General features: G+C 43.9%; 1 protein-coding gene across 1 annotated transcript in view; it reads left to right on the plus strand.

Annotated features, from left to right (window-relative positions):
• Positions 1–7,623, plus strand: part of MAG (myelin associated glycoprotein) — a 36,599-nt gene extending 28,976 nt beyond the window's left edge. Inside the window, exons 9-11 of the mRNA XM_075277945.1 lie at positions 201–297; positions 626–719; positions 7,173–7,623. Coding sequence (XP_075134046.1) covers positions 201–297; positions 626–719; positions 7,173–7,337 — 356 coding nt within the window. The 3' untranslated portion in view covers positions 7,338–7,623. The remainder of the gene's footprint in view (positions 1–200; positions 298–625; positions 720–7,172) is intronic.
• Positions 7,624–11,502: the final 3,879 nt, after the last annotated feature.

Genomic DNA, 11,502 nt, shown 5'->3' on the forward strand with positions numbered 1-11,502 from the left:
AGCAGCTGGGTGATAGGGCTGTGGACATGTTGAAGTTATGACCTTGTTTTTTTGCCATTCTATCGGTCAACTTAACTACTTTCCACTTTACAATAGTTTCCACCACTCCGGTGGTTGACCAATGCATCGATTTTACTGCAGCCCTAAATTTTATGTCAATGTTCTTCATAGACGACTTAGGTTTGTCTTTTTCTTTACAGGCAGCTTAATTTGGGCTAAGATCGGTCCGGTTGGAGCTGTGGTGGTTTTCGTCATCCTTGTAGCGGTCGGTGGCTACATGATTAAAACCAGAGAAAAGTAAGGAACATTTTTAGTCTTTAAACCCAATTGGGGCAGATTTACTAATAATTGCCCATACTTTACACCTCCTATGAATTTGGTGCATTTTTGGTGTACAGTGTTGCAGCACAAGGCTACGCTCACTTTTCACAAAGCCATTACATTTTCCATGGTTCCTTTTCCTTGGGTTTGAGGCAATCTTCAGAATGAAGGAACCATGGTGTTCTTCTAAACACTCACCTTCTTGGTTTTTTACCCCGAGATCTCATCCCATCAATCCCATGAATTTGCATACATGTCTCTACAGATTTAATACTAATTTTCCACATTTAACTTTTTGTCATAGGAAGAACGTAACAGAAAGTTCCAGCTTTATCCAAACAGAGACATCACCGTCATACAGTGGAGATGCCTCCAAGAAAAATTTAGGAAAAATAGAGGTATGAGAAAATTCAGTTTTTTTTATCTCATACTTTATTACATAAACCAGATTTTTTGCAAATTAACATTTTGTACCACATCATATTATGGGCCCAGTGATGCCCCAAAGCAGCTTCCTGATTTTCCTGGGGTTATCCCAGTAGGTTAAAGTGGACCTTTCACCGCCTCCACCATTTCAAGTTCTTAATAGGTGCCTCTCCACTGATTCTAGTGCAGTTGGAGTTTTCTTTCTAGTCCCTGCCAGTCCTGAGCAATAAGTACTGAGAGTTTTGGTGCCTGATGTGCTCTGTAATGTCAAGTGGGCGGTGTCAGACAGGGGACCTGATTAAGAGTTCTAGGCAGAGGCAGCCAATGTCAGAGCTCAGAATCACACCCCTTCTCTGATTCTGTCTGATACCACCCTCCTGACAGTACAGAGCCTAAGAAAAATATCAACGATATTGGGGGTGGACCTTCTCACTTGAGAGGAGAACAGAAGAACCACGGTCGCCCGGGTAAATCAACAAACTTTATTTGTACAACGCGTTTCAAGCCTATTTAAGATGCGTTGTGCAAATAAAGTTTGTTGATTTACCCGGGCGAGCGCGGTTCTTCTGTTCTCCCCTCGAGTGAGAAGGTCCACCCCAATATCGTTGACTTGACGTCTCCCAGACGTATATCCAGCTACCGCCCATGTTTACCTGTGCCATCCATTCCTAAGATACACTATAGAGGTGGTTGTGTCTCCCACAACCCCACCAGGTGAGCGGCCATTTGTTTCTGCTTACCCTGACTTTTTGATTCAAAAAATACTACACCAAGGTTGGCTCGGTGCCTCTCTTCTTTTTTGCTAAGAAAAATATCAGGCACCAAAACTAACAGCATTGATTGTTCAGGAATGGTGGGGGCTAGAGAAAAAACTTCCAACTGGGCCAGAATCAGGAGAGTGGCAGCTATTAAATGGTGTAAAGAACTGGACTTGTTAGAGGTGGTAAAAGGTTTTCTTTAAATCAGATAGAAGATAACAATAATGGGGTCCAAGCGCTGGGACTCTCTTGAATTCCATAATCTGGGGCCCCCTATGGGCATGTATAAGCAACCACAGAGGCAAAACCTAAACACCCCCAATAACTCTGCCGGTACATGGAAGGGCCCAACCCCTAGCTCTAAATCTGATGTAGAGCGGCATAGCCATATTACACCTAAAGGATATAAGCCATTTGATTACCAACTGCAATTTTTTTTCTATTTTTGCACTTCTATTTTTGCATTTTTGAGAAAAATATTTTTATGTAACCGTAAGCATATGCCAGGTCTGACTTATATCTAATATATGCCGGACATGCAATGACTGTAGTAACACAGGTGCCGATATTTAGCGAACAGTTGGACCAATCCACAACTTTTCGAATATTTTTGGATTTTTCTTATTTTACTGCAGTTTGGTAAAAGGAACAAACCATTAACTAATATCCTGAGTCATCATGTGTAATGAACTAATCTCATGAAATCGCCATGTAACATTCACTAATATACCTTCTTCAACAGTCAGGAGAGATCTGTGCGGTGGAGGTAAAATGATCAAAAAGGTTAGTACTGTATGTTTTATGTATGGGTAACACTGAACGATGGATTTTGTGCAGGGAAGAAGTGATCAGAAATGCAAACGGACAATAGAATTAAAGGAGTTTTCCCGAAATACGTATATTTGTTTACAGATAATCAGTAATTGAGACCAAATTATAAATTTCCTACCCTTTTATAGATTCGTATGAGCAGAATTTATTAAACTTTTTTTTTTAAAATAGTATATTTAAGAAGTTTTTTTTAACAACGTGTCCCATAAGTTCCAAATGGCGTGAAATCGCTCCTCCTCATTAAAGGGGTATTCCCACGTCACATACTCACCAGTCTTCACTGCTGTAAAATCTTCTTTCTTCCTGGTTTCTTTCGTCATTTGGTGGGCGGGGTTTCATAGGCAACCTGTCGTTTAGCTCCGCCCCCAAAATAAGCCTGTAGCTCCACCCACCGCATAGCGTGATCCTATGGGGCGGCTGAAGGGCCTGTGATGTCATCAAAGGTCCTCAAACAATACTATATGCACAATATTGGACTATGAAGTACAGGCAGGAGCAACTCCATTCTGTGTTACATACAGAGACTGCCTGTCTCTGCCATAATGAACACAATTGAATTAGCTAGCCTGATAACTGGGAGAACAGAAGACAAGTTCAGAAATGAAAGCAGCTCCTCTCCTCTATCTGAGAGCAGGACATGTGGTGTAGACACAGGAATAGCTAGAAACACAGGCTCGCTCCCGTGCACTTAGCCCCTCCTCCCTCCCCCCTGAGAGCAGCAGATACATCACTTGACTTTTGAGCAGATAAGTCAAGGGCTGTGTCAACAATGAAGTGAATAAAGTAAGATAGTGGACAAACAAAGCAGTTTTACAGAAGCAGTGTATTTAGGAAAAGTCTTACATCCACATTAACAAGCAGAATAGATAGGATCCTCGTGATGGGACAACCCCTTTAAGGACAGAGGTTAGGTAATCCAGAGAACGCGCACTCCTGATCCTACAGTATAGTTCCTCCAGGGATGGAGGGGCCTGTTGGCGCCAATGTTTGGCTATTAAACACCGAGCAGGAGTCAAAAGAAATAGAAGGAGGCGAAGAGCGGGCTTGCGCAACTTGACAGGTGGGAGATGAAGGAGAAACGTCCTAGGAGATAGGGGAAATCGCACCCCCAATACCTGCCCAAGTAGATCCTGAACCTGGCACCAAAAAGGGACAAGGGAAGAGCAGGACCAAAACAGGTGGAAGATATGAGCGGGACGAGCACCACACCGCCAGCAGCAATCTGGGATGGACCTGTTGAAGGAATGGAGAAGGGCTGCTGTGTGGTACCAATGCATCAGCATTTTGAAAAAGTTCTCTTTATGAACAACACAATTCGAGGACTTGAGCCCCCTATCCCAGATGAGGGACCAGTCAACGTCTGAGATGGGTTGACCCAAATAGGTTTCCCACCGAGACATATATGGGTGTTTGGGCAAGACCTCGGGGGGTGGGGTCCAATAGAATGCGGTAAATGTCCGAGACATGCGTTCCAGTACCAGCCTTGCAGAGTCGATCAAACATTGTAAGAATGGGCGCAACTGTTCCCCAAAAGACTGAAACTGCATAGTGGGAAATATGGACATACGTGAACTCGCTAGACCCAGGGAGGCCAAACCTGGACCGGAGCTCAGCAAATGGCAAAAGAGTCCAGGTTTTATTAAAGGGGTTGTCCCATCCAGTGCCGCACCTCCCATGAGGCGACGTGAAGCGACCGCTTCAGGCGGCGCTATGCCAGGGCCCCGGGGAGGGCGGAATTTTTGCTTACCAGGCTAAGCTAGTCCAGGACAAGCTGTCCTGGACTGGCTTAGCGTCACCGAGCGGTGGATTGGGGAGGCCGCTGGAGCAGGGGGGGGGGGGGGCTTTCTGTTGTCTGCCTCGGGCGGCGAAGCAGGCAGATTCACCACTGGTCCCATCACAAGGATCCTACCTATACTGCTTGTTAATGTGGATGTAAGACTTTTCCTAAATACACTGCTTCAGCACAACTGCTTTGTTTGTCCACTATCTTACTTTATTCAATTCATTGTTGACACAGCCCTTGACTTATCTGCTCAAAAGTCAAGTGATGTATCTGCCTGCTGTCAGGGGGGAGGGAGGAGGGGCTAAGTGCAGGGAGCGAGCCTGTGTATCTAGCTATTCCTGTGTCTGCACCATGTGACCTTCCTGCTTTCAGATAGGGGAGAGGAGCTGCTTTCATTTCTGAACTTGTCTTCTGTTCTCCCAGTTATCAGGCTAGCTAATTCAATTGTGTTCATTATGGCAGAGACAGGCAGTCTCTGTATGTAACACAGAATGGAGTTGCTCCTGCCTGTACTTCATAGTCCAATATTGTGAATATAGTGTTTAAGGACCTTTGATGACATCACAGGCCCTTCAGCCGCCCCATAGGATCACGCTATGTGGGCGGAGGTACACACTGATTTGGGTGCGGAGCTAAACGTCAGGTTGCATGTGAAACCCCGCCCACCAAATGATGCAAGAAACCAGGAAGAAAGAAGATTTTACAGCAGTGAAGACTGGTAAGTATGCGACGTGGGAATACCCCTTTAAACTTTATTGACTGCCAGAGCAGCCAGGAGGAAGTGGCAACTGCTCCTGATCACCAGATAAGCCAGCACCTACATCACACATCTAGATGATCAGAGCAGTGATTAGAGACAGCAGCAGCAAGGACAGATAGACAACACATTTTGTTTGAAACCGTCTGAAAAAGCACTGACACCCCCACAACCATGAAGTGTAAAACAGGAAGTATTGCATGAGCCTGGAAATATGAGGAATGGTAAAAATGGTCCAAACACACTCAAAGATCCTCAGTTATGATTGTTCATTCATATAACAATCATTTCCTGCCTTTAGTCCCATTTTCTTAGTTCCAGAAAACCCCTTTAACTATCACAGATCACCATAGAGGATTTGGGACCTACCTCTGGGTGATAGTTGAAGCCACCACACTATCTGAGATGGCTCCTTTAGGCCGGGGCCCCACGGGCCGGAAACGCAGTGATTTGCCCGCGGCGGAGAATCCCATGCCCACTTTGCGGAAAAGATTGCAGCGCAGACACGCTGCGATTTGCAAAGCCGTTGCGGCTTTGCAAATCGCAGCATGTCAATTATATCTACGGAAACGCTGGAGGAAAACTCTGTGAACTTTCTCTTCAAAGCGCTGCGGAAAGAACCGCAATGTGATCACGCAGCAGCTCTTCCCGCAGCTCTTTATCACTGCATTTACAGCCCGTAGGGCCTTAGCCTTAAAATAACCATCCGCTTCTGATCGCTTCTTCCCTTATCAGTGTTTGTCAGCAGCTTGATCTACTGCAATAAATAGTGTTGTGGGTCTCAGTTTCTAAAAACTGTTGATCTTGTGTTGAATCTATGTGAAAATAGTTTGATATTGTCTGTTTTTGTATTTTTAGAATAGGATAGGCCATACATATCTAACCGGTGAGGGATGGATAGATCAACTGTAGGGGACCACTTTGTACTATATACAGCATGGCGCCAGAAGTATCTATCTCTGGTCCCTTTATAGTGTCGGAAGTCAATGGGAGCTGAGCTGAAGTACCTGCAACTGTCCACTATACATGGGATCAACTGCTTCTGGCTCAATGCTGTGTATATATATTTAGCTCCCCACTAGGGTTGAGCGATCGGGATCGGAAAAGATTGGATCCCGATCGGCAATCGAGTAAATTTCACGATCGTGATCGGGTTCCGATCCCGCCTAAAAAAGACCAGGAATGGAAATCTAATCCTGATCGCTCAACTTACCTGCACAGAATCACTGCCGCTCCCCGTTGTTCTCGCTCCTCTTCTCTCTAATTCACATGCTTTCTGAGCGCCGTGTGCACCCCCTCCTCCCAGGCTTGTGTTACAGATGCTAAGAGAAGGCGGGGCTTGTGGCTTAGGAGAGTGTGGGCGGGTATTGGGAGGGGAGAAATGAGTGACACACTTACGTCTCCCTGCCCTGTACCCGCCCACACTCTCCTAAGCCACAACAAGCCCCGCCTTCTCCCAGCATCTGTAACACAAGCCTGGGAGGCGGGGGTGCGCACAGCACCCTGAAGGCATGTGAATTAGAGAGAAGAGGAGCGAGAACAACGGGGAGCGGCAGCGGCAGCGATTCTGTGCAGGTAAGCAGCAGCAGGGGGGACTAAGTAGCCAGTGGATTTTTTTAATCAGTACACAGCATGGAGTCCAAAAATTGAAGCCTTCAATTTTTGGGCTCCATGCTGTGTAGTGAATAGGATCGTTTTTAAAATCCGATTTTCGATCATTGAAAAATCCCATTGACTTACATTAGGATTGGAATTGGAATTGGGATCGGGTTCGGATGGAAAATGATCTGAAATTGGATTTTAAAAATGACCCTAAAATCTCAAGATTGGCTCAACCCTACTCCCCACCAATCAGATATTTATGGCCTATCCTAACGCTAGGTCATAAATAGAAAAAAAATCATGGATAACCTATTACATGATGGGCATTTCCTGCATTGTCAGATTGTACCTGGTCTCTGCTGTGGGGATTCATCTAACCTGAACTGTGCTGGGATGTCGGGGACTCCCTACAGCAAGACAGGGAGCAGGACTGGGCTACTTTTCCTCCAATGGGCACTGGGATTTACCTTACCTTTCCAGGTGCTCATGCCAGCCCTATCCAGTGGTATATAAAGCATGCAGTATGTGTCCCAGAAGTGTGTATATATCCTACAAGAACCTATTGGAATTTATTGTTGTAAATCCATATGGCATCTTTGGTTGCCCACTGGTTTGTTTGCCAATTGCATCTTCCCTTGACATTCCTTCCCCTGCTTAACTACCAATATATATATATTTTTTGTTTCGTTCCTAGAACCAACTTCTCAGTATTTCGGAAAGAATCCTACTGAGTAAGAGAAAGCAAAAACCAACTGTGGACTCTGAGTATGCAAATATTGACTTTACAAAGAAGAGTGTAATGGACATCTATACCTCCCCCGAGGAGCTTACTGAATACGCAGAAATCCGGGTGAAATGACGGCCACTTATCTAACAGCACAAACACAACTGAACCAATGTCTGGCCACCATCTTTAAAAAACCTCAAGCCCACATTTTATAGGATTCTAAAAAAGAGAAACAAGGATGTACTCCAAGTTCCAAAGCAAAATTACTTATTGTTATAATGATCACAAACATTTCTATATATCATATAAAGGGGGGAGGCATCTTCCTCCCCTTCCATCAGTCCCCTTTTCTTGCCTGGAGGATCTTAATAAATGTTTAGGAACTTCCTCAGCCATCAAAAAATCCATTTACTGTAAAAACGGTACATTTTAGGGAGGAGAGGAGAGGTAGGGGGAGGTGGAGGGGATGCAGCTGCAGTTTATCATTTGATTTGTTAGTAAAACAGTGTTAGAAGGGAGAGGAGGGGTCAGCAAGGGAGGCATCTGATTGGCTCAGAGAACACAGAGAAGCTCTGATGTCACACCAGGAAGAACTCGCCCACTCAGGAGGCATGGATAGAGACCAGACGGGATGATTCTTTACAAAAAAATAATAGGGGATAAAGAAAACCCCCCAAATCTGCAGGTTATAATGTTTGTTCCTTAATTTACATACATGATCAATAACCACCAGACGTGAATTGGCCAAGGTTATAACATGCCCTGGTCATATCGACGTCAGTAGCTGATTGGTTGCTGTGGTCACATGACATTTCTATATTCTATATTTCTATAAGAATATAATAATACACAAGTTTATAAATATCACATCTGGAAACAAAAGCTAAGGTAAGTCTATAAGATTTTTTGCAAATTCCCCGTCTGATCCTGATTCCTGAGGGCGGAGCTTATCTAAAAGGGGCGGGGTGGCATAGAAGGCAATGAAGCTGCCTAAATTCCACCTATTTTTTCCAACTTGCCTGTTCCCTATGGGCCAGTATTAGAGGATGGAAAAAGTAGGGAATCCATTGTCTATGGAACAGAGAGAGCCTTAGCTCCGCCTCTTTGGACAACCTCCCTTCCCCCTTTTCCACTGCAGAGGGAGCTATTATTGTAGGCACTTTTCTATGACTTCTAAAGGGCTGTCCATGCGCTGGATTCTAGATGGCGAATCTGTACTGTAGCAATAACCCTGAAAATATCACATTATAATTATTATTATTATTATTCCCACCCCCCATATTTGTTGACTGTTTGGCTGGATAGACTCTCGGATGGAACGGCTCCAGGCACTGGTGCCAGTTGTGTCATAGGGAGTGGGTGAGCATCAAGCTGTCTTCTTACGTTTTATGGTTTCATCTTCCAACCCACAATCCTTTGTGCTGTTAGTCATGGAAGCAAAAGCTGACGCGTTCCCTTGCGTCTATGTCGCATTTAGTTGCTGGATCAGATAAACCTGATGAAAACTCTGGGAATTATTATTTTTGGCTCCGATCCATCGAGCGTTTACTCAGAAGCCCGAGACGGACTCGCTATGTGTATCATGTGCAATCTACGCCAGAGGTTTTATATCAGATCTAGAACATTTCCTATTTTTCACCCCCTATTTCCCTATGATTCAGTCTAACCATATAGGGGGCGCTGTTCTCTTGCCTACTCTATTTATATTAAGCCTTATTTCCTAATTTATCGAAGAAACGGCGACTCCCCGGATCTCCAGTTAATATTACAATGCTGTATGCCCGTTTCCTGTGCATAGTCGCATAAATCTAAATAAAGAGGAACTTGATTTTCGAGTTCCGGTTACTAAAACTCTAATCGTTACTGGGCTTTAAGTGGTTAAGTTAGAAATTCTAATAACTGTAAAATTTGTATAATATACAGTTTGAAATTTACAATATTTTTTTGTGAAATTGCAATACCCTTTTCTACCACTACACCAGAAAAAGACTTTTGTCCATAGACATCAATGCAACAGCGCCACTCAGATAAGTTATATTATGCTTACAAAATATTGATCTTTTCGATCCAGTAACTCTGTACTGCGTCGTCCCACAGGGGTGTCAGACCCCATATTTTAATCAGGAATGAGAACTACACAAAATGACTTTCTTCTAGAACATTCTTGACACCATTCCTTTAAATACAATGTGATGTAACTTACTATCAGGCTCGGTTTGTTAATTACATAGATTTCAGGGATTGACGCTCTCTCTGTACTTACATGGCTCGTATTTTATAATTATAGGGTATTAGGTGTTGCTGATACCCCAGCTATACCTCATGAATTTTATGGGATTTTTAGTTTCTTACTAAGTATAAAATATACAGGGCTACAATAAAGAAACTCACCATGGAAAATGATACAGGTTGTTATTCTTAGTGGAGCCTGTGGGGGCAGTGTAAGATTTAGAGATTCAAAGAACACTGCAATAGAATCCATGTGTCATGCTCCACCCCCTTGGACTTTGCGCTAAATATAACACAGAGTATCAGTTTTGCCTAGAGTGTTACTTTAACTCCTTAAAGTGGATGTCAAGGATATGAAGATAATTGATACAGGATAGGCCATCAGAATTATCTTCAGATGCCGGACAACCCCTTTAATAAAAACTCTGACATAGCCCAGATCCTGGAGTATGAGGATACCAATAAAATTGTCATTCGGGTGCTGGGGAGGTGGTCTATGGCTTTCCTAATTTCACCTGCTTTGGAACAATCTATGCCATTTCCCTTAGCCAACCCTAGGTGGTTCTCCACTCTTAGTAAGAAGGCCCCCATTAAAGGGAGTGTCAACAGAACACAGCATCTCCACCCAACCTTGCAGAAAGATAGGTTAGGGTCTCTTGAATCCTACAGTCTTTTCCCCTTGTGAATCGGTACATCCGTTGCTGAGATATTGCTGTAGTTGTCAGTTGCCGTTTCCCTCTTTAGAGCAATGGTGGCCACCTTGTTGCTTCAAAGAGCTCATTTGCATACTGAAAAGACTGCCATATCTCTGCAATAGAGGCAGCGATTCACAAGGGGAAAACTCAGATTAATTCAGGTGTCCCTAACCTATCTATCTGTGGGGCTAGGTGGATTTGCCGATTCTGCCGCCAACCCCCCTTTAAGTACAATTATTATAAAGTTGTTCACCCCATTACCCGTCCATGTCATGCCATTGAGATGAAGCGGGCAGATCTTCCTGCTCTCCCTTTTGCAGGTTGTGTCCATCCTTACAGAACATCCCCACCCCTACTTATTTCTCCCACTGACAACCTAAAAGGTTCCAAAAGCGCTGTCGGGGTATCCCTATAGGGGTGAGGAGGTCACATTAGCACCCAGGCTATATATAAAGACACCAGGGTAGGGGGTGGCCCTATTGTACATTTTGCATTGGGACCTAGAAGATTCCAATTTATATGGGGGGCATTATATCAAGAAATTTTCTCAGGGAAGAGGAAGACAGAGAAAGGGGACTGTGAAGATTTAGGGAGAGTCGGAGGATCGGTCAGCTAAATAGGGCACAGAAAGTTAAAGGGGTTGACCAAGATAGGTTGAATATCTGATCAGTGGGGGGGACATCAACTGATCCGTATTTGGGGGTATGGACCCTGTAGTGGTTGAGTCCATGTCTCGTACAGTGGTCAGACACTAGTAATGCAGCTCAGCTCCCATAGATTTTAATAGAACCTGTGCTATAGTACTGGCACCCGGCCACAAAATAGGGCGTGGAGTCAACTGCTTCTGTCTCCTTGTTGTGTATAGTATGGGGGCGGGTGTACCCTAAACAGCTGATCTGTGTAGTCCCCCCACTGATTATATAGTTATAAATAAAAATTCCTGGCCAACCCCTTTAATATATATGACAAAATAACTGCTGCTACCACTAGAGGGCGCTGACTTATACATTAAACTCATTAATAACAGTATGCAGTTTACTCCTGGGCTCCCCCTAGTGGTGGCAGAGAGTAAGAATCATATCGTTCATCTCAATGTCTTTACAGGGGATTTGGAGCTCTGTATCACAAAAACATAAGTTCTGACCACTCTAAAAATATTAGAAAAACTTAAAATGGCAAAATTAACTTTAGGCCTGCTGGTCGTACACTATAGTATAGCTCACATGAAGCATGTATGAGAAGACGACATTACTATAAAGCTTCAGTTTCATCAGGTTCACTTCTACCCGTCTTCATCTGACAAGATTTATCATCTGTACGTGTTGAGAATGTCTAAAAGTTCTGTTATAAAATATTCTTTTATTGTAATTTTC

This window comes from Leptodactylus fuscus, chromosome 6, assembly GCF_031893055.1.
Source record: "Leptodactylus fuscus isolate aLepFus1 chromosome 6, aLepFus1.hap2, whole genome shotgun sequence".
NCBI classification, from domain to species: Eukaryota; Metazoa; Chordata; class Amphibia; order Anura; family Leptodactylidae; genus Leptodactylus; species Leptodactylus fuscus.